This window comes from Centropristis striata, chromosome 5, assembly GCF_030273125.1.
Source record: "Centropristis striata isolate RG_2023a ecotype Rhode Island chromosome 5, C.striata_1.0, whole genome shotgun sequence".
NCBI classification, from domain to species: Eukaryota; Metazoa; Chordata; class Actinopteri; order Perciformes; family Serranidae; genus Centropristis; species Centropristis striata.
Genome location: NC_081521.1, coordinates 23,906,135 through 23,930,082, shown reverse-complemented (window position 1 = coordinate 23,930,082; position 23,948 = coordinate 23,906,135). Strand labels below are relative to the sequence as shown.

Genomic DNA, 23,948 nt, shown 5'->3' with positions numbered 1-23,948 from the left:
TCTGTGTAGTGGGAAGAAGTTGTGCATGTGACCAGCTTCACCTTTTCTTAACTGATGAATAATGTGTCACTTGGACTGTGTAAAGACTGTGCAGTCTGGGGGAGGTGGTATTGGGGATGAATTTGATATTAACTGTACATACAGTATGTCAATCTGAATGGGACCGTCAATGTCTTCACTGAAAAGAGAAATAACTTTGTAAGCACTACTTGTCTTCAAAATACAAGGTCTTTTTTAAGAATGGCTTATCTCGTTTTTGAACTGTTTTATTTTCAGTGAAGAATCACGTTGAAGAGATATTTAAAAACAATTGATGATTTCAACACAAGTATTTAGTTTTTCATTTTTCAACACTTAACTTACCTACATACATAAATCAGGAATTTGTATTAAAAATAGCCAAAAAGCTTATTACCTGTATTTACTTTCAAAGAACACTTTAAATATTGGAATTCATAAATTTCATCAAAAAAATATATATCAGAACAACAAAAAAACATATCGCAACAACACATCCAGTCAAAATAAACCAAACATGTCCACATACAATAAAAGCAGAGCCTGGGAAAATCAACACATCAGGCAAACACTTTGAAATGAAACCAGCACAGCTCAAGTACACAGCGCAGTGTATCACGTGCTGTCATGAAATACACAACCTTGTTTATAGTGTTGAGACCTTTGGCAGGACTTTGTTCAGCTCAAATCTTTGCTCCGTCAGGGGAAAAACAAAGCATGCAGGCTTCTCTTCACACTCTGGATCTCTCCCTCTTGCTACAAAAGTTACACAAGCACAAAGAAACAATCAGGAAAGATACTTCAGTTAAAATCTCTCAACATCAAGACTGTGTTATAAACTCCTCAAAGAAAAGGTTTGGAAACATTATTTCGGTCAATTACTTCTCCCCTTTAATAATACTAATTGGTGTTGTATTAAATATTGTTGGATAGTCTGATTAGTTGCCTTTATGACAAGGTACAACTTTTAAGGATCGTGCTTCTGTGGAATGAGCACCACACCTGAATGGGTGGGTAGTCCCCTGCAATATTCTCCTTTTGGTATTCACTCTTGTTTTGAGTTGCTTGGTGGTTTGGATGGTTGCACTCTTGCCACAGTAATAAGGAAAAAACAACACATATTGACCATTTTACACTGTCAGGGACCTCAGTAGCGTGTGGGAGATCCATATGCAGCCACATTAATGTTTCCAAACTTTTTTTTGAGGATTTTATATACAGACTTTCAAACGCAGTGAAGGATAGTGTTCCTGGTCCTGTACTACGAAGCAGAATTTTTGGTTAGTGAGGTATGTTCAACACCTGCCCTGCTTGGAGCAGGTTATGTTCAAGATTAAAGATCAACACAGACAAAAGCACCACCTTCTGATCAATCATTTGGGAAATTAATAATAATATAGATTCTGGTCAGCTGGACTGAGTAGTCGACTGTATAAACGTCGAAGCCATTTCACTGAGTTTTTATACTGATATGATCCTACAACAGAGACTGAACTGCACTAAAGTATTGTGCTTGTTGTACTTGTACGATATTAAGATATGAAAGTAAGTATCATTACTGCTTTGACTTGTGTTTTTAGATTTATTTTTTCATTCGATTTCATACCACTGGTGTTGCAGCTCAAAGGATAAAGCTAAACTTGTCATACACGCTATAAGAAACACATCCAAGCAACACATGTATTTAGTGGAATACCCAAATCTATTTATAATCAGATCTACTTGTGCCAACTTAAAAAGTTCATTACCAGCGTCTTGTACTGCTTAGCCTGATTGTTGGGTAAATTGAAGCCAGATAATGGAAGCAACTTCATAGTACAGGGCCTGGTCTAATCCATGCAGAAGGATTGTCTGTGTCATGTCTACTCACCATCTGACTGAGGAGTCTGTCCTGAATTGACTTCATGTCGTTTCTTATCAGGCACATCTGAGAGCAGCAAGCGGAGCAGCAGGGTGTGAAACATAGAATATGATACAGTCAGGACAAGCAGGGGACGAGTTGACACGTGAGACAATGAGATAAGCAGAATAGGCCACTCAGCAAAAAAAATATTACTGGAGAGTCAGGATGACAGGCAGATGTTACACTCTATTTAAAAAATGGGTGAACTGTGAATTAAAATCCTTAATTTAAAGCCACCAGAGCTCTGGATTTACACAGCTAATTAGATGTTTAACACTTGGGCAACACAATGGAGCACATATTAGACGTCAGCTGTGAAGTTAAGGCCTGAGGATCACACCTGGGATATGAATATTCTCTCCTCATACTCCAGGCTGTGACACACGTTGCTCTGGAGGGCTTTCTTCAGGGCCTCATTGCTGGAAGGAATGGACACAGACAGGCACACAACCAAATGAAGGACAGCCAAAGAAGGACGGAGAACACACAAGCTCAAGGTACAGGAAAAAAGTAAACAGACTGCAGGTTGAAGGAGAACAGGGGAAACACTGAATAACATTAAAGACAATATTTCTTAACCCTTCTGCCTCACTAGGGAGCTTTTTGGCTTTTTAAATTGACTGTTATTTCTTACTTTCAGAGTTTTAGGAAGTTCAACCTCAAGCTTTAATTATACAGAAGGATTATTGGATTGGATTATTGTTTGCAGTTGTAATTAATAGTTTTTGTTGTTTTTGTTTAGTTTTTTACCATTTTCCACTGGATTGAGCCACTTCCTCACATATACCCTATGGGGCAAATACTGTACATGTTAATTTCCTGGATTTAACTCGGCTAATAATGCTGTATTATGGAACCCTGAAGTGCTTAATGCAATGTATCAAAATCAATGGTGCTAATCATTGACATATACCATGACAAAAGATCAATTTCCCCTTATCATTAATATATCAAAATAATAAAAAACATTTCCATGATAAAGTTCAGAATTATGTAAGCAAACTGGCAACATCTGAAGGGTTAAAATACAGATATTAAAATGAACAGAGCAGCTTATTTAAGTGAGGTTTGAGGGTTGAACAGTACCCTTGGTGTGGAAAATTATTTCTGGTTTACTTGACACAATTACAGTTCTCTGAAATTCAAAATGGTCTGAAGATGTATTCAATATACTTTTTATGTTTTTCATGATATGTACCAACAATTAGAACATTTACCACTGGCCCACTTTAATGAATTTCAGTAATTCACTATTAATCTCAATTCTTTCCTTGTATGGAAAGGCAGATAGCCTATGACGAAGTCTACAAATGTGAGAAAGCATGGATCTGATCAAGACTAAAAAAATATTTTGGGTATTAATGTTAGTGGCCAAAAAGTAGCAGCTCACCCACTTAACACTATCACTTCTCTGAATCACAAACCAGTAAGATAAGACACTTGGCGCACTTCAGCAGAAGGAACTAAGATACTTATATGGACAGAGTGAATTGGGTCAACTGAAAAACTGATTATTTTGAGCAAATTCAGAGAGAGGAATTATTTGCTTTTTTGAAAGTTGGATGCTCTTTTTAAACACAAAAACCAAGTACTTTGTGACCATTCAAGCTACAATGACAACAAGATGGCCTTTGGCATCAGGTCAGCAGTGCCTGACTGGATAATGGTAGGAAAAAGCTTAAAAAATAAACATCAGTGAACACAGCTTAGTCATATGAAGAAACACTTCTAACCCCAAAATAGCTGAGGGTGCATATCAAGCTTATGATGATTAGCCTAAGGAAGAACTTATTTTCCAAGCTTGTCAAGCTTTTTAATCTGTGTTCCACTGAGGAAACAAGTGTGTCATTCAACCTTTTACAGGGTATTTGGGTATAAGCCTGTGGGAAGTGGATTGATCAGAGTGTGGCAAGAATACAGCACGAAACTAACAATATGGCTCTTTCAGTGCTTACACAAAAACACACACAGGCCTTAATTTCACCTCATGGTTTCTTGCTCGTGGTAAGAATGGAAAGCCACGCTCTGCTTTTTCCAGAACATCTGTGAAAGAACAGAGACCAAATGCTGATCAGAAAATGGTCAAATAAACATCAAGAACACATCAGATTTATTGGCAATTAGGGCTGTGATGATATGGATTTTTTTTATCAATGCAGTGAAAAAGCAATGTTGCCCCATGTGCCAAGGCTCGCCCTAGTTGAGTCATGGAGTGTGGGAAGCAGAAAGTGATGTCCTCAGTGAATACAGGTGGCGTACAGGAAAAGTTTAACAGTAAGTTTTTAGTATGGCAGTAGTACAATACAGGTTAAAGTGTGTCACTTAATAAACACTGCAACTTCATTAATTCATTCATCATCTTTAACCGCTTATCCGAGCCGATCCAGGCTGACATAGCTGACACAGAGACAGACAACCATTCATGCTCTCATTTACACTTCTAATTTAGAGACACCAATTAAACCTAAGCTACTTTGGACAGTGGGAGGAAGCGCAAGAACGCTGACACGGGGAAAACATGCAAACTCCACACAGAAGAGCTGCAAACCGCATTCAAACCTGCAACCCTCTTGCTGTGAGGTGAAAGTCCTATACTGCAGCTTCTCAAAAACTAATCTCGTCTGTTGTTAACTGCTAGAAAAGTTAAGGGGGTGTGCCATTCCAAGGAAGGCTGTGGTACGATCCTATCCCGTTCAGTAGCTTTAACGCAGCCTTGTATTTAGGGACTTTAAATAAATTCATAATGATAAATCAAATACTGAGTCTCATATTTATCAATTTTTTCCGTGTTGAAAACTGTACTTTGTTGTTTTTAGTTGTCCATTAACAATCCCCTTGATGCCTTGGGTTCAACCTGTACACCAATCAGAGGCTTCCTGACTGTGGATATGTGTGTCAGTTCTGATTTCAAATGCATTGCGCACTAGAATAACAGGAAATTGGCAGTACAAAAAAAAATTGGGACGACAATGGTGATGATCTCATCACTGGGTAGGTTCTCGTAACCGTGAAGATGCAGTTTCCGTTTTTAACAGAGTGCTGTGTGGTGGGGATCTTCTTGAGAGAGAACACTGGAGTAGAGTAAGAGGGAGACATACGGTCATGTCCTTCTCCATGTTTTTCAGCACAGCGTCATTCTGCTCCAGTTTGCGAGTCTCTTCGAGGAGGACCTTCTGAACCTGTTCAAGTCTCTGAGTCCTGTACAGAGGAGAGAGAATTTACCATTGCAGAGTCAGTCAGTGCACACAAAGTGCTTAAGTACTAAAAGAATAAACTAAATATTAGTCTGGTAAATTAATCTTGACTGCTGACTGCACAGTTGTTTTCTCTAAATAAAGCTTTATCTTAATGTAAAAAAACATCAAATGTGCATATTTATTTTGTAAAATATTAGCCAATATGATCAGCGGATGGAAATGTTATCTTTTCAACTGTAACTTAATTCTAACCGACCTGTGTTTCATAACCTGCTTGTTGAGGGAGGAGACATGTTGCTGCATGGTCTTCAAAGTCTGCTTGTTGTAGACTTCCACCATATTAGAACGGTTCTGCATAGAGAGACATTTGGTATATACTTGTTCTGCTAAGCCATCATTAAACATCATTTCAGAGGTTCAGGATTATGAAAACAGAACAGATTTAAGACAAAAAGTGCTAAAGAGAATTTAAATTTATGAAGTCTAAAAAGGTTATGGTCACCACACAAACACATATTTTTTTTCAGTCAGTGCCTTTTATAATTCCTAAAAAACAAATTATATAATGCAGAGTGTCAGTTATGCAGTTACTGCATCAAATTATTGTTGCCTGTTGAGTATTTAGATGTGTTTCATTGTGTGTGTGTGTATCTGTGTCCAACCTGGAACTTCTTTTTCAGCTCAGAGCTGAATTGCTGGCACAGATTATTCGGGTTCACAGCAAGTTTTGGCAACCTGAAATCCTCATCCGCATCCATGTCCTCATCCTCTACTTCAGCCTCCCAGTGACTGGAGCTCATTGTGTTGGAAGAAGATGCCACGCAACTCACCTCACGCGCAGCAGACACCTTAACAACTGAGAGTAACAGACAGACCCGATGCTTTGTTAGAAGATTAAAAACTTATGATGACTTATTTAAATTATAAAAGTTGAGTATAATGTAAAAAAAAAAGAAGGCCTTGAAAACCAAGGAGTTGTGAGAAAATAATCATAAAAACTTGTTTTGGTGGTTCTACAAGAAATGTTTCACTGTTGGCATACAGTTCTAAGTACAATCAAAATAAAAAGTGAATGCCAGAAAACAACTGCAAAGTAGGATTCTAATGTCTAGTAAAAACTGGGGAAAAGAGTACCTGTGGCACGAGGTGCATCTTTTAAAGTCTTATTCTTGATATTCTGATATCCTCCTGTTATCCCTTTCTTTTTAACTTTTAAACTTCTGTCCTTTGCCCTGCTTTCCTTGATTTCCTCTTCTTCTAAACTGCTTTGCTCTCCACAGCTCTCGGCCTGACCATGAGGTTTGGTTGCTGGAACAATAAGGAAATATGTCTAATACCCCACATGGAAGTCATTTAGAGATAAAAACAATGAATGTGCTCACTCAATTGTGTGAATTGTATTGAATTTTGTATTGAATTGATAAGTAACTTATGATCTGCAAGAGTGGCACAGATTTTTCAACAGATGTTATTGTACGAGGACATTTGACATTTTTTTTTATTCCCGACTGAACTGACCACTCCTTTCGCTGAACTTACAGGACTTGAACAGCTTCCTTGGTTTCATCCGAGGGGACCGTTGCCCTCTCATCTTGCATTTCTTCCTCTCTTCCTTCTCATCTTCCTCTGAATCACTGAATGAGGAGATGTGGCGCTTGCGACTGGGTCCTGTGACAAGAACCAACAGTACTTACACAGAAACAGTACACAACTGTTTCTTGACACAGGGCTTTCCTTTAAAACAGAGCAGTAACTGAAGATAAGGCCTGCTCATAATGACTGATTAAATTATCAGTACAAGGTTGGACTGTAACAACTGGGAAATCCATTGATCCATTTGCCAAAGACCAAGTTGAACACAAAAGATCTTTTACCTGAGATAAGAAGCTGATCAGACTTTATGTCTTGTTCTGAAGACGGAGTTTTCTGTCAGGATAGACAGTAACGCATTAGTCGTTTGTTACAGCTCATCAAAAATCTACGAAACTCAGTGGTTTAATCGGTCAATCATAAAACTAAGTGTGGTAAAGCCTTACCTCTTTTTTCAGAGACACAGCCAGGGCAGCAGTGGGGCTGTCCCCAACTCTATTACTGATTACTGAGGACTGGCTCAGTGAAACCCAGGATACTGAAGACACTTTACTGTAAAAATGGCTCCCATGATTGACAATGTCTTCTGGTAATGGAGACTGAGGAGGAGAGGGCACGGATGGATTGAGGAGTGTAGATGTAAAAAGGGGCCGGGTGGACAGAGACAAAGGAGACTGAGCTGCTGAGGTTAGCTGCAGCTGAACTGGACTTGTCTGGAAACAAATAAAAGAATGTAGAGGGGAAAGAAAGTGATGAGAAAATGACGGACTAAAAAAGATGGCCAGTCATTTAGTGGTTATCTAATCACCATGTCTGTCATGGATTGGGGACAGTAAAATGATGGACATTTTCAACCATGCAGTAGGAGACACAGATGAAGTGTTGCAGCACTATTATCTGCTCTGTCTGGAGTTAAATAGGTCATTTCAATCATGCGACTTAATCATTTAGATCATCATGTGCAATTTCTACATCCAGTATATAATTACATGATGTATTTATCTGGGAAAGTTGAATTTCTCACATGGCTGCTTCAGACACACGGTAACACATAATTATCTTGGCTTGGCTTAGTAAGACCTCAGTCCTCTGCTGTTGTGGTTAACAGTAAGCAGTTGAGGCTGGGCAGTTTGACATCCAGTGTAACCAAACTTCTACAAGAGCCAACATCAAAGACAAAGTATCACTTCTTTACTTTCTCTGCTCACGTTTTCTCAGCTTGCCTGGGAATTTCAACCAGCAATCCTTAAATTCTAGGTTACTGTTTATGAAGGCCTTTAGTCGTCTAATAATTCACGCCTCCTTTACGCGTGATTCTCACGTGATTGTCGAATGACGTCAATAACTTCCATGTAGTGTAAAGGTGTGTGAATCACTCTAAGATGTTAAATACCAAGGAACTCCATCGTTAAGATAATGAGGCCAAGTTAAAATAGACAAATATAACATAATGTAGGCTACAATGCCAAGATATATACGGTCATCCATAAAGTTGGAATAAATTATTTTTTTTATCTATATCCATGAAATAATTGTGACAATGGGAGTTATTGATAGATAAAGTGTATATCTTCTCAAAACTTCATTAATCAATCTCTTCCAAACATATCACAATGAAAATGAAACCAAAAATGAACAGAGGATTGTGTCTGAAAAACAAAAATAATTCCAACTTTATGGGTGACCATGAATATATTTGGGGTGAAAGGGAGTATGTGGCATAATGCTGGACTAAAAAGCTCTTAAAGGAATAGTTCGGAATTTTGGACATAGGACCTCATTTGCAACTTAGCCGGTGTAATATAGGTCGGTGGAGACCGTTTTCAGCACATTTTATGCAGTCCTTATAGTTGCACAAGTCACTGTTGCTAAACTGGTGTTGAGCTAGCGCACGAGAATAGTAACATCCAGCCACTAAAAACAGCTTTACCTGCTCCGCAGAACACCCGAGACAAATGCATTATAACGTCGGACTATCGATGTACATGTCTGTGTTGATAGAATAATTTTAGAAATTAAACCAACCTTGCATAGCATTGGAATAGCTTATACTTTGTTCCCTGTTGTTGCTTAGGCTACGGCAGCGGCGGAGTGATATTATCTCCAGGCTAGTGAGGCTACAGTGGAAGACGGTTTCGGTTTTGCTGACAATCTGACTGGAGGGCTCTTCTGGTTTCGTTTTGACGCACTACTACTAACCCACAAAGTAAAATTCCGCTGCTGCTGAGAAACTAGTCCCTCAAAATGTTTTAACATTGAAAATGCAAGGTTGGTTTAATTTCTAAAATTATTCTATCAACACAGACATGTACATCGATAGTCCGACGTTATAATGCATTTGTCTCGGGTGTTCTGCGGAGCAAGTAAAGCTGTTTTAGTGACAGGCTGGATGTTACTATTGACGTGCGCTAGCTCAACACCAGTTTAGCAACAGTGACTTGTGCAACTATAAGGACTGCATAAAATGTGCTGAAAACGGTCTCCACCAACCTATATCACACCGGCTAAGTTGGAAATGAGGTCCTATGTCCAAAATTCCGAACCATTCCTTTAATGTGATTGTAACCTTTAACACAGAATCCACATATGACCATAAGATCTACATAAAGTGTCAGAGAGGTGATGTTACCTCCAATGCACTTTTTCCAGTGGGAGCACTGGGTGCAGGGGTTCGACATATGGGGGTCAGTGAAGGGAGAGAGGGAGAGAAATTCTTGGCTGAGTTGCGCTTCTTCTCTGCACTGTAGAAAGAGGAGGGCCTGAGGTGTCCTTTACTGCTGACTGTAGAACAAGGTTTGGGTAGCAGCAGGATTGGCGAGGGGGTGTCCTTGCAGGGAGGGCTGGGGGAGGCAGGGAGTGGGGATCCCCGCGGGCTGAGGAGAGGGGAGCAGGTCAAACCCAAGGTTGGGGCTGACCTCTCAGCAGCTGTGAGGGTCCAAAATAAGCACAGATGTTGAAGCAGCTGGCCTCAGAACTTGGCCAGAGAGTAGAAGGTCAATATATACATGCCTTTCTACATATCAATTTACAGCTAAGAGGTTGGAGAGCAATTGGTTCATTTATGTAACAGTTTTAAAACTTAACACATAAAAGGTGAGAGTGAAAATCAACATAGTGCAAAGCTAGATGAATACAGGCTTGTTGTGTTACACTTTAACAACCACATGAGGACTTGACTAAGATGAAGTCAGGCCCCCTATCAGTCTGAATAAAGACAGGTGGCTTCATTTATTCGTGAGCTAGTTAAATAAATATGCAGTGTCAAGACACCAAGTGAGAACTGAACATTATCCTGCTATACAATCTTTTCAATGACGAATAACAAGTTTTAAAGTGTCAAAAGTGTCTTAAGTACTTCTTGGGGCAAATGTGGTGGAGTTAACTTAACTTAACTGAACCATCTGACCCACTATGAAACATATAATAGACATTAAATGATGTCAAAGGAAATCTAACTGTTGATGTATGGCTCTCCAAAGTCTTACATCTCATCCTCTCGATGAAAGGAGGGGACCGACAGAAAGAGGTCTCGCGGGCAGCCCAGGAATCCTTCAATCCATTTGTCTGTTCTTTGGCAGGGATCACATCTTTCTTATTTAACTTTGAAGGTTTTGGAATAATGTTCTCAGGCCTCTGTTGCTGAAAGGCAAAGTGTTTCAGTTATATATTATGTTTAAAAAGTATTTCAAAAAGCCATTCTCCACCACAATGCGAATGTTCAAATTCAAGGATCATCCCCAGCTTAAACAGCTAGAAAGTAACATGATATTTAGATTTGTATTTTTTTCAGTGACTTTGATGTTAAGGTGTTATGTATGTAGATATGTATACATCAGCTTTTGAATGTTTCTTATGTTTCTACCTGGCATTCATAAATGCTATAACATTTTGCACTGGCTAGCATTTTTTTTGGATGTTCTTTTATATATATATATATATATATTTCTATTTGTAGAATGTAACTACTCATAACTATTAGCAGTCAATCTTCACAATAAAAAAAACATCACTTGTGCTTAATTAACACAAACTATTACTTTTCAGAAGGTAAGCTGGAATGACCTATAAATAGAGGGCTGGGCTCCCACCTTCAGACCAGATGGCTTTTTCAGATCTGACTGGTTGTTGCAGTCCAGACTCCTGTATGTATCTGTGGATTTCTCAGTGGAGGTTTTCTTTCTTTTCTCTACCACTGGAACGTCTACACGGGTCTTCTCACTTCTCCCCTTCTGGCCTCCAAAATAATTCTGTTGGCAGACAACCTGAAATGTAATGACACGCTTATGATTAAAGGTAACATTGGGTATGTACAGATCCAACATAATCAGTCCTAGTACCAATACCTAGGTTTTGGGTTTCAGCTGATACTGAGTACCATTCCAATACCAGTGCTTTATGTGTGTCAATAATAAGCTCTTTGCCTTACTGGGTGGAATAATTAAAATAATAAATTATCTTGATAAAATTCCTAAATTAACTAGAATCACCAATTAAATGTAAACATTTTAAATTCAGCAACAAATCTGTCAAAATATAAACAGGAATTTAATTTCCAGTATAAAATTAAGATTAAGATTAAAATTTCCTTTATTAGTCCCACAATTGGGGAGTTTCCAGAGTTACAGCAGCAAAGCGGATAGCAAAATAACAATAAATAGTAAACAACAGTATAAAGTAAATCACTAGTGCATCACAAATTAATGCAGCTGGGATGTTAATTTGATTTGTGTATTCTCAGTAAAAGTAGAGTAAGAAGATTTGTGTGGACTGTTAGAAAGTATTACAGGTGAGAAAAGTTGCCAGTGGCTGAACTTTTCTTGGTCATTGTCTTAAAAAACAACAATTTGGTTTCCACTCCTTGTTGTTATCTTGCCAATGTAATTTTGTTTAAAAAAAAATAACAGCTTTAACAACTGCATTAATTCAGAATACATAGTTCACAGTGAGTTCTGAAATTTGAGTGTCTGAAAAGTTTGATAGATGCTATCTAATACATGCCCTCACACTAGATAGTCAATTAGTCACATAAAATAAAGAGTTAGTTTGTGGTGAAATGGATGTTTTCATATAAATTTAGACTAACAGATTCTTTGTGGTGTCCAGAACAGATAATCACTTGATATCAATAACATGAGACATAACTCAATGACCTTGGAAGTAGCTGGCTGTTCGGGCCCTGAATCCGACTCTGACTGGCTGCTTTGACGGTCGCTCTCTAGCTTTGTCGAGATTTTAGTTACATGTTTGCTGGCAGCCTTTTTCTTTGTCACTTGAGCAGCCTTGTGGGCTTTGTCAGCATTCTCCAGATGATTGGTGGAGGAGTTCTATTGTGATGTGGACAAAGACAGAAGAATTTTAGTTTATTTGCGACAGCACTATATTTAACTGTAGTTATTTTAATATCACATAGAATTTCTGTGCAAGACATCGTCAACTGTGCATGCTCCCACAAGTTTTTTTTTGCTTGTGTACTTGGACTGTGGAATCTACCCGAACAAAATTTTGATGCATCACACTTAACTGAAAAACACTCAGCATTTCAAGTATTTTTCTTTCAAACACATATTACGCTTGCTCAGGAAAAAAACATTTAGAACTTTAATAAAATACTGAAAGAATTGGCTTGGCATTTTCGCTGAGCATTGCACTTTGTGTGCAAGAGAATGAGAGATCAGGATTGTATGTGTATATTAGTGTGAGGAGTAGCACTGTATGAAAACAAGGTGTTTCATTATTTAATAGGATGTTTGGAACCATGATGTATTTTCTTTCTTGACACCATGTTTGTACAGTACTCCCTGTCATGCAACTGCAATGCAGGGAATATAATACCTTTGACTGTAGATGATAGATAGATGGTACCATCATTTTTGTGCTAATTGGATTTTAGATGTCTGCTCCAGTGTCATGCAGACTTTGATCACACTGTTCTGCAAGACTACTTAAATAATAGCTATAATAACAGCAATATCTAGAAGAGAAAGTGACATAAGATATTGGGAATTATTTTGCCTTGGGAACAGGAGACTTCTCTGACTCTGACTGGCTGTCATCAGTGTCTGGCTCCCTGTAACTCTTGGTACAGGTGGCTGCAGTTCTCCGGAGCCTCCTGCCTGCTGCATGTGGTCTGCTGGGTGCTGCTGCTGGATTCACAGTCTTGTTTGGCTGCTCCGCTCTCCCCTTCAATTCAGGCTTCTTCTGATTAAACAACAATGACACACTGTGGCTGACTGGGATAGTGCATCAAAGGCTTAATGCGCATGGTTTACAATGAAACAAAAAAAAAACGCCCATACCTTACTGAGCTTGTCATTGTGTTTTACTGGTTTTTGAGTGTTTGGGGGTAAATCTGGAGATTCATCTGTAATGAAATAAAGCACATTTGGTAATGGAAATACTAATGTTTCAACACAATCATGTATCAACAGTCAATGTGATGAATTCCAGATTGTGAGCAGCCTACATGAAGTATGAGGTGACAGAGCTTTAGGCTTGACAGGCGCCTGTCTGGAGTATGTGGTAACTCTGGGTTTGGGTTTCCTGCTTGATTCCCTCAGCCAGCTGACATCTGTCATGCCACAGTCTGCATCTGTGTCACTGAACAGATGCTTCCTCACATGCCGCTTGTCCTGCAACAAACAAGGTAGTGGAAGACAGGGAAGAAAAGATACATTGAAAGAGACAGAGAGAGACAGAGAGTGGGATGGTTTATTGTATGGAACATGTTGTATTTTGATTATGTTATTGCTGCATAATTTATACCCTAATGTATGTGTAAGCCATAACTTTTTAAGTGGGATTTCCTCATTTGTTTCCTGACAAGAGCTTTATAATCATGATAAAACACAAGAATACAAAGAAAGCATACTTTTGTCACAGGTGGTCCTTTCTTGTTTGTGCTGAAGAATCCTGAGGAGTCATGGGTGCCACTGTCAAACAATATGCGGAATATAAAAATCAGACAATTTTCAATACAAACTTTTAACAAAATGCAACCTTTTCAAAGATTGCATTTTTCAAAAGGCCATTCTCAAATGTGAGACCTACCTGCTTGATATTGTTGAAGTGTTATTAAGTGTTTTGTTCTTTCCCTTAAGAAAAATAAAACTCACTTTAAATACAACAGTGGCATACCAATAATACATTTAGATGACAAGGTATTAAATAAATTAGTAATACTTACCCCAGCATATGGCTCATCAGTGTTAAATGCATAAACATCTTTTCTGTAAAACAGAGAAAGAAATTAGTTAAATACACCCTAAAATGCAAACATCTACATGCTGCATAAAACGTAATATTTTAACTGAATCACGTACCTCTGCCTAGTAGAGTTTGTTGCGGTTTTGCTGTGGGATTTAACTATGGCTCCAGATACATCTCTCTATAGTAAATAAAGATCATGTTAATCAAGTAAATCAAGTCTTAATTTTGTTTTACTCCTCATCATGAATAGGTAATGATCACCTACTTGATAAGTTGAGAACCAGCTCATATTAAAGACAGGCCTGTTACAAAAACACGCTCAATAAGGCACAGTTATGCTAGCAATAACATTTGTTGATTTACTACGGCACAACATACTGTAGCCCTATTATCATAGATGTTCATACCTGTTGACAAGAGGAGGGATGCAGCTCTTAGGGATCATTTTTGCGGTATGTTTCACTGTAGGCTGGGTGTTCATCTCATAACGGCTAGAGATGAGCTTCACCATGCTGCCTGCAACCTCTGTATCTCTCTGCATAAAGACAGTGGGTGTGAGAACCACAATATACAACATTTCTGATCTTCTACAACCTACAGTGAGATGCTTAAAGCTTACAGAATTCTTACCTTCTGTTTGCTTGAAAGGGCCCTGTTATTGTCACCTATAACATTAAGTTGTGTTTTCTTCTGCAGGGCTTTGGTCGTGGAGGCCTTGGCTGGAGCTTTTATTGGAGCAGCATCTGCCCCTGCTGACATTTGGCTTTTTCTTTTGCCTTTGGCCTGGCCATTTCTCTGGGTCTGCTGTACTTTGGGAGTACACAGTGTTGAAGCACTACGATCCACAGAGCTTTTGCCTTTAGAGTCTTTGCTGACAGACATTTTTATCTGGGGTTCAGATGGCTGCAGAGGTGCAGGATCTTGGTTCCTCTCATTGAGGACCTGCTGCAGGCGCTGGGTGAGTTCTATATGAAGTTGCTTTTGGCTGACTGAACTTGACGATCTCTGGGCTGAGGATGGTTGCTCCTGTTGTTGGGCCAAACTTGAACAGAACTCTAAAGAGCAAAAGAATTTAATAAAGGTTGAATTTTTGTTACTAGCTTTTATTATACAAAACATTTAGTGATGTTCTTTCAGATACTAAAGACCTGATAACTTATTTGCTTACCAGGTCTTGACAGAGAATTGATTTTCTGTGTAGGCATCATAAGCATTTCAGAAACTGACAGTTTGCTCCAGTTCAAAGTTCTGCAATTTGATTAGGAAATGTTAACATATGCAATCTCTATACATATACTGTATAAACACAAACACACACAACATTACCAATCAGAACACTGGCTAATCTGATGGGAGTAGATTTGCAAACAATGTGGAGGTCCTTCACAGTGCTTACATGTTTCCTCCAGTTCTGGGTTGGGTATCAGGCACAAAAGTAGGCTCTGTAAGTAAAAAGATCAGTGGTGTGTTCAAGCGGAGTTTCTAGCGGAGCTAAATTCAAAGTTATTGTAGTTATATAATACCCAGAGACTGTTCTCCTCCCTGTCCAGTTGGAACAAAACCTGTTTTTGCCACTGCTGTGCCCTGTGGGACAAGCAAAGACAGCAAACGCTATATATATTACAACAAATATAAATTGGTGTGTCAAAAATGATGGGTTAAATGCAGAGTTTGAATTTCCCCATTGTGGGACTAATAAGGGAATCTTAATCTTAATATATTTAGCACCAGTCAGCTACAAGAGACCAGTCTTTGGTTGGGATCTATAGCCTCAAACATTATTTGGGCCTGGGGTTATCAGATTTGATCCTAATCACTAAGATGATTCAAAGTTATATTACTGTGTTCATAATTCAATCATATCATACCCTCACACAGTACGTGTATGGTGAAAACAGTTCAGAGGGATTGTGCAAATGTAAGACAACATATTCTAGCGTGACTTTGCTCATAAAAATAATTAATTTGGTAACTATACCTTTTTTTGTTTGTCAATCTTACTCTTATCAGGCAGTTTGGAAGCCTTGCTCTGTAGAGATGTAGAACTCTGAGACAGACACAATAAAATTAAACAAAATCATATTTCGCATGCTTTGATGTCATTATGGGAATGCTGAGCTTAAATTGAGTATTCCGTATTGCGTCATACGTAGCCTGGGTATACCCATACTGCCTTGCACGCTCGATTTGATTTCGAACCTGCAAGCGGTCTGGCAACTAAGGCCGTTTCTTAGCCCTGTTTTAGGGATCCAATCACAGAACGGGGAGGGACGGCAAGACGATGACACATACTACTCGACAGATGGAAGCTTGTAGTTTTCTTACGGATCCAACATGGCTGCAGCAGACGTGAAACTCTCTTTTGATCTAGCTGTAGACGTCGTTTTAAATAGTTTAGAGCGAAAGTTGATTTTAAAAGAAGAACAACGTTTGACTTTACACTCCTGTTTCACCACGAAAAAGGATGTTTTAGCCTTGCTTCTGACAGGATTTGGCAAAACCCTAATCTACCAACTAGCCCCACTACTGCTCACAGCTGTAAGGCCAGTGATCTCGATACGAGCCGGGAGCCAGCGGAGCCACCGAGAGACCCGCAGCAGCTCGTCTATTGCCCATAAAATCAGTGGATGTGTGTGGCCGAATAACATGAGGGGGAAATAAGGCGTAAAAATGAATAATCTTGCAGAAATCGAGAACTGGAGAAGCAGAGCAGCAAGCAACACTCTCTCACAGACACACACAGACACACCAACACTGCTGGTAGACTATGAGCAGCCAGAGCCAGAACATGCTGCAGAAAAACGTTGCAGAAGCAGAATTGAGCATTTTAGTCTCAAAGTAGAGATGGGCTAGTCTGGCTATGTAAACATCAATTTCTGTCGCTCTACATACGTCATCTGGTATAACTGATACGATTGGCTAAGAGCTACGTACAGATGCTTTTGATAGACATTCGTAGCGCCCAATAAACGGCTCTGGAGGATCGTAAACCACGCCTCCTCTACGGAGAAATGAATTGCTGGTGTCCAGACTAATCTCATTTGTGATTAGTCTGGCGTTAGCCAGGCTACGTCATACCTGCTTGGTCATGCCACCTGCTACTGTGCTTTTAGGTGTTGTGCCATTACTACAGCTCTTAGCAGTTGTTCTCAGCTCTCCCAGGCAAAATTCCTCTTGCCTATCACACGAACGAACCATCTCCAGAGGTGGCTTTCCTTTACTCTTGGCTGAAGTGTCTAAAAAGGAAGGAAGAGGATGAGAACAATGTTAGAAAGTTGAAAGCTAAATTGACACACCTTGCTTAAATTCATCGTTGTCAAATAAATAATTAATTTCTAACTGTTAATCCTATATTCATCGAAGAAGATAAAAATATAGAAACTAATTAACCACAACTGGTGTAGCAGCTATTCTGGACGATTTCGGGTGACACCTACTTGTTGACATTACAGCAGAGAGGGAACCGGCACTGTGCACTCTTCCTCCTCCACTGCCGCTGATGAAAGTGGTAGACTCTGAAATTCTCGTCTTGAACGGGGTCACCATCTGGATCGAAAATCAGAATGTGCTTGTGAATCCTTTGTGTAGCCTCCGATGATGGTCAATATAAATGCAATACAGAAGGTAATAACACCTTATTAATAATTACCTACAGAATAGAAACTTAGAAATTCTACAGTTAACAAGGATTCAGTGTCTGCAGAGTCAATGATTCCTTAGTAGGACAGAAAAAAGCTTGAGCTTCTCTGCACCCCCTACTGGCCTTACCTGCTATTTTTAAGGTATTTAAGTTGGAAATCTATGTTTCATCTTATTTCAAAGTCGTTTTAACTATCCCTCATAATATCCATTCCATCAAACAATCTACTTGTTGGAAATTTTGGTAGGCATAAATCATAGTGGTGCTATGTACGAAATAGCTAAATTATTATTATTATTATTTTTTTTTTTTACCAAATACTTAAATAACTGGACAAAATAACTGGGGTAATTAGGAAAAAAAATATGTTAACAGCAGACTGAATTAATATTAATTACTACTGTAACCAAGTGACAAAATGACAAACCTATGTGTTGTTAATTAAACTTCACTGCTACATATTCACCTGCACAGGTGCAGCTGCAGCAGGTAAAGGGTAGGGGGCAGTATTTTCTTCACTTTGACTTATGGACATCTGACTCTCTGGAACGACCTACATGGAGAGATATAGTACAAACACACAAATGCAACAAAGCTGTCATGCTGATTCACATCCTCCAGTGCTTTTTTACGATTTCAAACGCACTTCTGATGCAACAATATCACATTATTGTGAACCTAATTTGTAAGCGATTCATTTTCTTTATCTAAAACCATATCACCGGCACCTTGTAATCTGACAATGTGAGCCAATCGCAAAAATGTGCCTGTCCAATCCATCAAAATGGCACCTGAGGCATCTCAGAAAAATGCATTTTCGCATTTGCAATGACCACACCTTACCTGGGAGCTGTTATTTTCCATTATAATTTGAACTGTAGTCTTCACAACAGATGTGCTTGTCTTCCCAACAAAGCCCTGACAGGAAGAGATGCTTGTTAATGCAAACTGACAGAACGCACTTTAGACTAGAGCCAAGGCAAGAATGTGGTTTCAAAATACATTTTTTCACAGTTTGCCAGGTTCTTCTCAATGTCATTATTGTATTGCTAACATTTAATAGCCCTGATTTTAATGCCAGAAAAAAACAATAGAGTATTCTTATTCACACTGCGGTCAATAAGAGCGGAGGGAATAAACCATGACATACTTTGTCTTTGCTGTGACCATAGACAGTATGAGCAGCCTGCAGGATGTCAAGGGAGGGGCTGAAGTGGATGGTGAGACTCGAACCTTCCGCCTCACCCACAATCACCACCTCTGACAACGTTAACCGCAAGACTTTCCTCTTGCCCTCATCTGGAGATAAACAAGACTGTTTTATAATTACACATACACGCTTGCTCACACACACACACACACACACACACACACACACAAATACTTTAAAGACAAGGCCTGTCGCATGCAAATCAAAGTGGAATGTAATCTTCCTGAAATGTATTGCTCTTGAATAATGTGTTATCCTTATGTCCTGAGTATAAAAATGTCTTTAATCACATAAATCCATCAATTTTAAGATTCATACAAGATAAAACGGTGGTTTAACAGAGACAAATGTGATTTTTCAATCAATCCAGGTATATGAGAATGTGTGGAATATCATAACACAATATATAACATTCAAATACAATGTTTAGGTAAAATTTGCAGCTAGAGTGCTGAGCAAGATAATACAAATGCAGTGGACTCTGTGCTGATTACCTGTAACAGTGTAGCTTTGGACTTCATTTTCATTGATACATATTGTTTCCCACTGGCCCTCCTACAAAAGAAACAATTATTTCTTAGGCTCTAATAGAAATACATCTACTGTTAATATAAATATTGATTATATAAATGTCAATTTTCATTGTGTTTTACCTGTGCATCTTCATCAGGCAAAGAGAAGTAAAAGGAGATGCTGTGGCTGTCAAGGTTAAAGTCGATCCAAAATTGTTCCAGCTTCTCATCAGCGGGCATCAGTAGCTGAAAACATAACCACAAATCTCGTAATACACTTAGGAGTACAATACAGATTACGACATTCCACCTAACATACAAACTTTCTTAAATGAACAGTTAATTGTACCAAGAAGGCAAAGGCTTCTTTATATTTTTTATATCATCGCCTCAAATTTGAGACGGACAAAACCTGTTTGTTACTTTGTCCCTTTTGACATTTTTCTTTTGACCCTGTAGATACTGACCTCATGCTTGTCCAGATAGGCCTCCAAGCAAGGATAAGAAAACACTCTGTAGTAGAGAGGGGACATTTAGGGAGGGAGATTTTTATGTAAAGATACTGTTAGAAATAAGCTGTTGCAGAACTACACAATATTTTATTCTATGGATGCATATTGCTGGATAGAGGCAGACCTAAGACCAAAACACTTTGTTTGAAATAACATTTAAACTAAAATATTCCTCTTTTTAGTTGCAACTCTAATGGCCTTCCCCGGACCATGTGTTAGACAGCATGGATGTATTTGTGTACCTTCTCTTGTCTCCCTGCATCCCATTCACCAAGTTCAGAAACTTGCGACAATCCTGAAATCAGACATATTTATATTAAATTATATGTAGCTGAGCTCCTACAAAATGCAAATCAGATGCAAATGTAATGTACTTGGAGAACTTATACATTTTTACCGTCTCAAACTCAGAATCACGGATCCTAACAAAGGCACTGGCCACATGCTCCATGCTGAACCAGCGATCAGCCAGCTCCTTCCTCTGGTTAGGAGTGGCCATTCTGCACAATGCCTCCATCAGGGCAGTCTGCAAGTCATAATCTGACAAAAAAAATGTGTTAAATTTTTCTCTTTGCATGGTTTTGAGTGAAGAGAGACGGAACTATTGATAAAAATAACTCACCACCACCCTTCAATATCTGCCCAGCAAGCTTGATCCTATAGAGATGTAAAAACAAGCAAAGGTTCAAGAGCATGTGGATAGTGACATAGTATACAATTATGAACAATGATCCTTACTAAGAAAAATATCATGACATACATGATATCTGAAGCTTCCTGTGATGTTAGGAGCTTCCTCTCTTTCTTAAGCTCCACTGGGATTTTGTCCAGAATCAGGTTAAATTTACGGACTGCCTGTTAGAATATTGTTAGCAAGTTATTATATAAGTAACATCTTACTTACTTTGTAATGCTACTCCAAAAAAAGTAGTCTCAAAACCATTTCAAACCTCTTTTTGGATCAGGATGTGGACTCTAGGGTCTACTGCCAACTGACCAACAGGATACAGAAAGGACTCTGTGACGGTGTTTGTTCCTGCAAAAACATGTTACAGAAACACTATGAGCAGAGACAAATGTTTTGTTATACACTGAGATTCATCATGTGAGTTGATGTCCTAAGAAGTTTGTGTTTGTAGGATAAATACTCATTATTATGTTTCTCAACGTTTAGCAATTCAAGGTGGAATATTGTTCTTATTGAAGATGAAACACACACATACTGAGGACAAATAAAGAAATGTACAAGCATACCCTCTTTGCATGCGTCATGAACCACCTATAACAGATAGAAGATAAAACTGTATTAGATCATGGACACTAACATAAAGAATATGTTGAATTATAATAAAATACATATTTTCATTTTAGACATCAACTCACCATTAAAGCATCAAAGAAGTCTTCAGACAGGTTGAACATGGTCTCATCCCAGTGTGGGCCACACTGGATCCATAGCTGCCTGCATTTCTCAAACCATTGCACCATGTGCACAAAACCAGATTCAATCAACAACTGAGTTAATGAATCTACCTATACAACACTGGGTTTCTGTATGTTCTGGAAGTATACTTATCTTTTTGAGAAGGCCTTGACTTATTATTCCTGACAGCCCTTGACAACCACCAGGCAGTTTCAGGTGTTTCCCACACTTGTGGAGGATAGTGAAACCCAAACTGGCTGACCTGGTATCTGTTTTTTTATCCAAACTCTACATAAACAATATCGATATGCTTTCAGTAAATCTATAACCAACCATAGCTCACATATTAATAAGTATGCTGGGCTACATCTTACCCTGCTGACAAGCTTATCCAATTTGTTGAGAAACTGTGGGGAACATTTCACGGGGCTTCCTTCATATTTGCCACTTTGCAAGAATACTTCCAGTTTATGGACATCCCCAATCTTTAACACCTCATCAATGACTTTCTCCAACTAGATTTGAAGAAGATTAATCAAAGTTCACTTTTTCACCACTACTTAACATTTAAATAAGGTTAAGTTTATCAAAAGGACTGTTTGTAAGCTTGTGAAAGGTTTGTACTCCTACCCGAGCGTCTTGTCCCGGTGCCATTTTTCTTTCTGATGAACAACTTTACGGCCGTTTGATCTCTGGTGTCTTCAGTAAGACTGTTAGGATAAAGACATTCAATTCTGTACTAACGTTACAAACAATAAACTTGAGGTAACTGTAAGGTTAACGTTGACCTGCTTAGGCGGTCTATAAACCTCCACTGGCAGTTGACATTAACCAACACAGGGGTCAGCAACCTTTTCCATGAAAAGAGACATTTTTGGCCAAAAAACCAGAAAGAAAAATCCCTCTGGAGCCGCATCTTTGAGCCTTATAATGAAAGTAATTGGCTAATTTCTCGATGCAAATCAAGCAAATCACTCATCGTGAAGCACTGGCAGTTCATGTAAACCAGGGGTGTCAAACTCAAATACACAATGGGCCAAAATTTAAAACTTGAATAAAATCGCGGGCCAAAATTGAACAAATAAACCTTTTAATATATACCAAACATGTTTTGCTTTAACATTAAATATGGAACCAGCAATGCTTATAAACATACAATATATAACTAAATAGAGCAGACATGCAAAATCAAATTTCAAATAAAAAACACATCAATGTCATTAATTTATTAAATAAAAATCGTATGCCTCTTTTCTATTTGCATCCTTCTGATTTAAATATCAAAATAAAGTTTTGCAACAGGTTAATACATTTAAAAATAAAATAACAATAATAAATCTAGTATTAGCGGTAAATGCGCCGTATAATACCGGCGGGTCACCTTTTATAGTACAATAATATAATAATTTGGTATTGCCACTGCGGGCCAAATTTGAGTTTGACACCCCTGATGTAAACGAATCTGTCTTTTCTGTTGTAGCTATTTTGGGCAAAAATTTTGAGGATAGGGAGAAGGGCCAGATGGTCATAGGCTATGATGCACATTTAAGTCGACTAAAATATATATATATATTTTTTACAATTGGAGAATGTAAGAATGAATCACTACAACAATGTGGATTACATTTTGGACAAAATCCATAAAAAAAATTGTCAAAGCAACAGGGAGTCACTGCAGATGGCCTGAAGAGCCACATGTGGCTCTGGAGCCTCAGGTTGCCTACTGACCTAACAGTTAACCGCACTCTGGCTCAGTAGCATTCTGCGCAACGTTAGTCAGATTATTTTGGAACATATAGTTAACTGACGTAGGCTGGCTAACGCTAACGGTTAATAAACTAACCTTATCACAGCGTTCTGTCAACACTAATAACGTATAATTTATCTACTTTAGGAAATGTTGCTTTATTGTTGTAACGTTACCAGAGTTTAGACATAAGCTAAACTCCTTCTAGCAAAGGAAGTTTAAGGATGATATTACTGGCTAATGTAAGCTAATGTTAACTGTTGACGACACGGTGCCTACTGCGACGCTAGCTAACGACGTTAACCTTAGGTAGATACTGAAAAACTACGTTAAACTCGTTGATTTTATTATTCCTATAAGATTGCTTACCGTGATGTCAAATATCGCCCGGACACATGCCATTCCTATTTTTGACCATGGATGGATAAAGAGAAGAATATTTTTGACAGGTCGAGTGCAAAACGCGCGAAGCATATTCCTATTCTCACTCATTGCGCATGCGCGCGGCATTTCGTCCTCATCGAGTTTGAGTTCTTCTTCTTTGGTGCCACTCGCACACGACTTTGCAAAGCTCACTGGCAATAAAAGCCCCCGGGGTTTCGCAGAAAGGGAGTCGTTTATCAGTTAAATTGAGAAAGGTGAAACATGCCTTTCGGGGTCTCTGTCCATATTTTGTCTTAAGCAGGCATCTACTCCTGTGCTGGATATTACATTTAGAACAAGTCCCCACTTTAACTTTGATGAAACTACATTTCCCATGAGCTTTAATGAGTCCTGGATCTGGGCTTGTTAGCTTTATTAGCTACTTGTTACTTGTTACAGTAGTATACTTGTTACAGTAGTATATAATGTTTTGAACTATCTCAGGAATAAAAGAAAGCTACAAGAAACACATTTGAGTCATACAAGCTGGTAGAATTTAGCCAGGAGAGGTGGCAGACTTAGCTTTCAATAAAACATAAAACATTACACTAGTAATAATAATAATAA

General features: G+C 38.6%; 1 protein-coding gene across 5 annotated transcripts; it reads right to left on the bottom strand.

The window, feature by feature from the left end:
• Positions 1-250: 250 nt before the first annotated feature.
• Positions 251-23,938, bottom strand: sycp2 (synaptonemal complex protein 2). 5 transcript variants are annotated; one of them, XM_059333404.1, is made up of 48 exons: positions 23,328-23,938; positions 21,842-21,921; positions 21,586-21,726; positions 21,365-21,499; positions 21,172-21,276; positions 21,043-21,067; positions 20,739-20,824; positions 20,549-20,643; positions 20,411-20,445; positions 20,186-20,328; positions 20,031-20,083; positions 19,744-19,789; positions 19,418-19,522; positions 19,259-19,319; positions 18,705-18,853; positions 18,398-18,472; positions 18,021-18,107; positions 17,352-17,460; positions 16,993-17,150; positions 15,893-15,961; positions 15,438-15,498; positions 15,311-15,356; positions 15,083-15,162; positions 14,545-14,969; positions 14,322-14,449; positions 14,180-14,216; positions 14,028-14,092; positions 13,892-13,934; positions 13,756-13,799; positions 13,577-13,637; positions 13,172-13,337; positions 13,005-13,069; positions 12,721-12,906; positions 11,859-12,032; positions 10,797-10,970; positions 10,194-10,347; positions 9,338-9,633; positions 7,155-7,421; positions 6,993-7,044; positions 6,658-6,786; positions 6,253-6,426; positions 5,781-5,974; positions 5,375-5,469; positions 5,020-5,119; positions 3,906-3,964; positions 2,262-2,340; positions 1,889-1,945; positions 251-774 (listed from the first exon to the last, which is right to left on the bottom strand). In XM_059333404.1, the coding sequence occupies exons 2-48, from the start codon at positions 21,863-21,865 to the stop codon at positions 718-720; spliced, it is 5,169 nt and encodes a 1,722-aa protein (XP_059189387.1). In that variant the 5' UTR covers positions 21,866-21,921; positions 23,328-23,938; the 3' UTR covers positions 251-717. The 5 variants fall into 5 exon arrangements, with proteins under 5 accessions (XP_059189387.1, XP_059189391.1, XP_059189389.1 ...); XM_059333408.1 differs by having other exon boundaries at positions 7,155-7,307; XM_059333406.1 differs by having other exon boundaries at positions 10,194-10,341.
• Positions 23,939-23,948: the final 10 nt, after the last annotated feature.

Bases quoted from the DNA above. Each gene is read 5' to 3' on its own strand.
- sycp2 (XM_059333404.1), bottom strand. From the start codon at position 21,865: ATGGCACCGGGACAAGACGCTCGG. The intron at 19,523-19,743 runs GTCAGTATCTAC...TTATGTTTTCAG, and splicing joins CCTATCTGGACAAGCATGAG to CTACTGATGCCCGCTGATGA. The intron at 10,348-10,796 runs GTGGGAGCCCAG...TTTGCCTTTCAG, and splicing joins AAAAGCCATCTGGTCTGAAG to CAACAGAGGCCTGAGAACAT.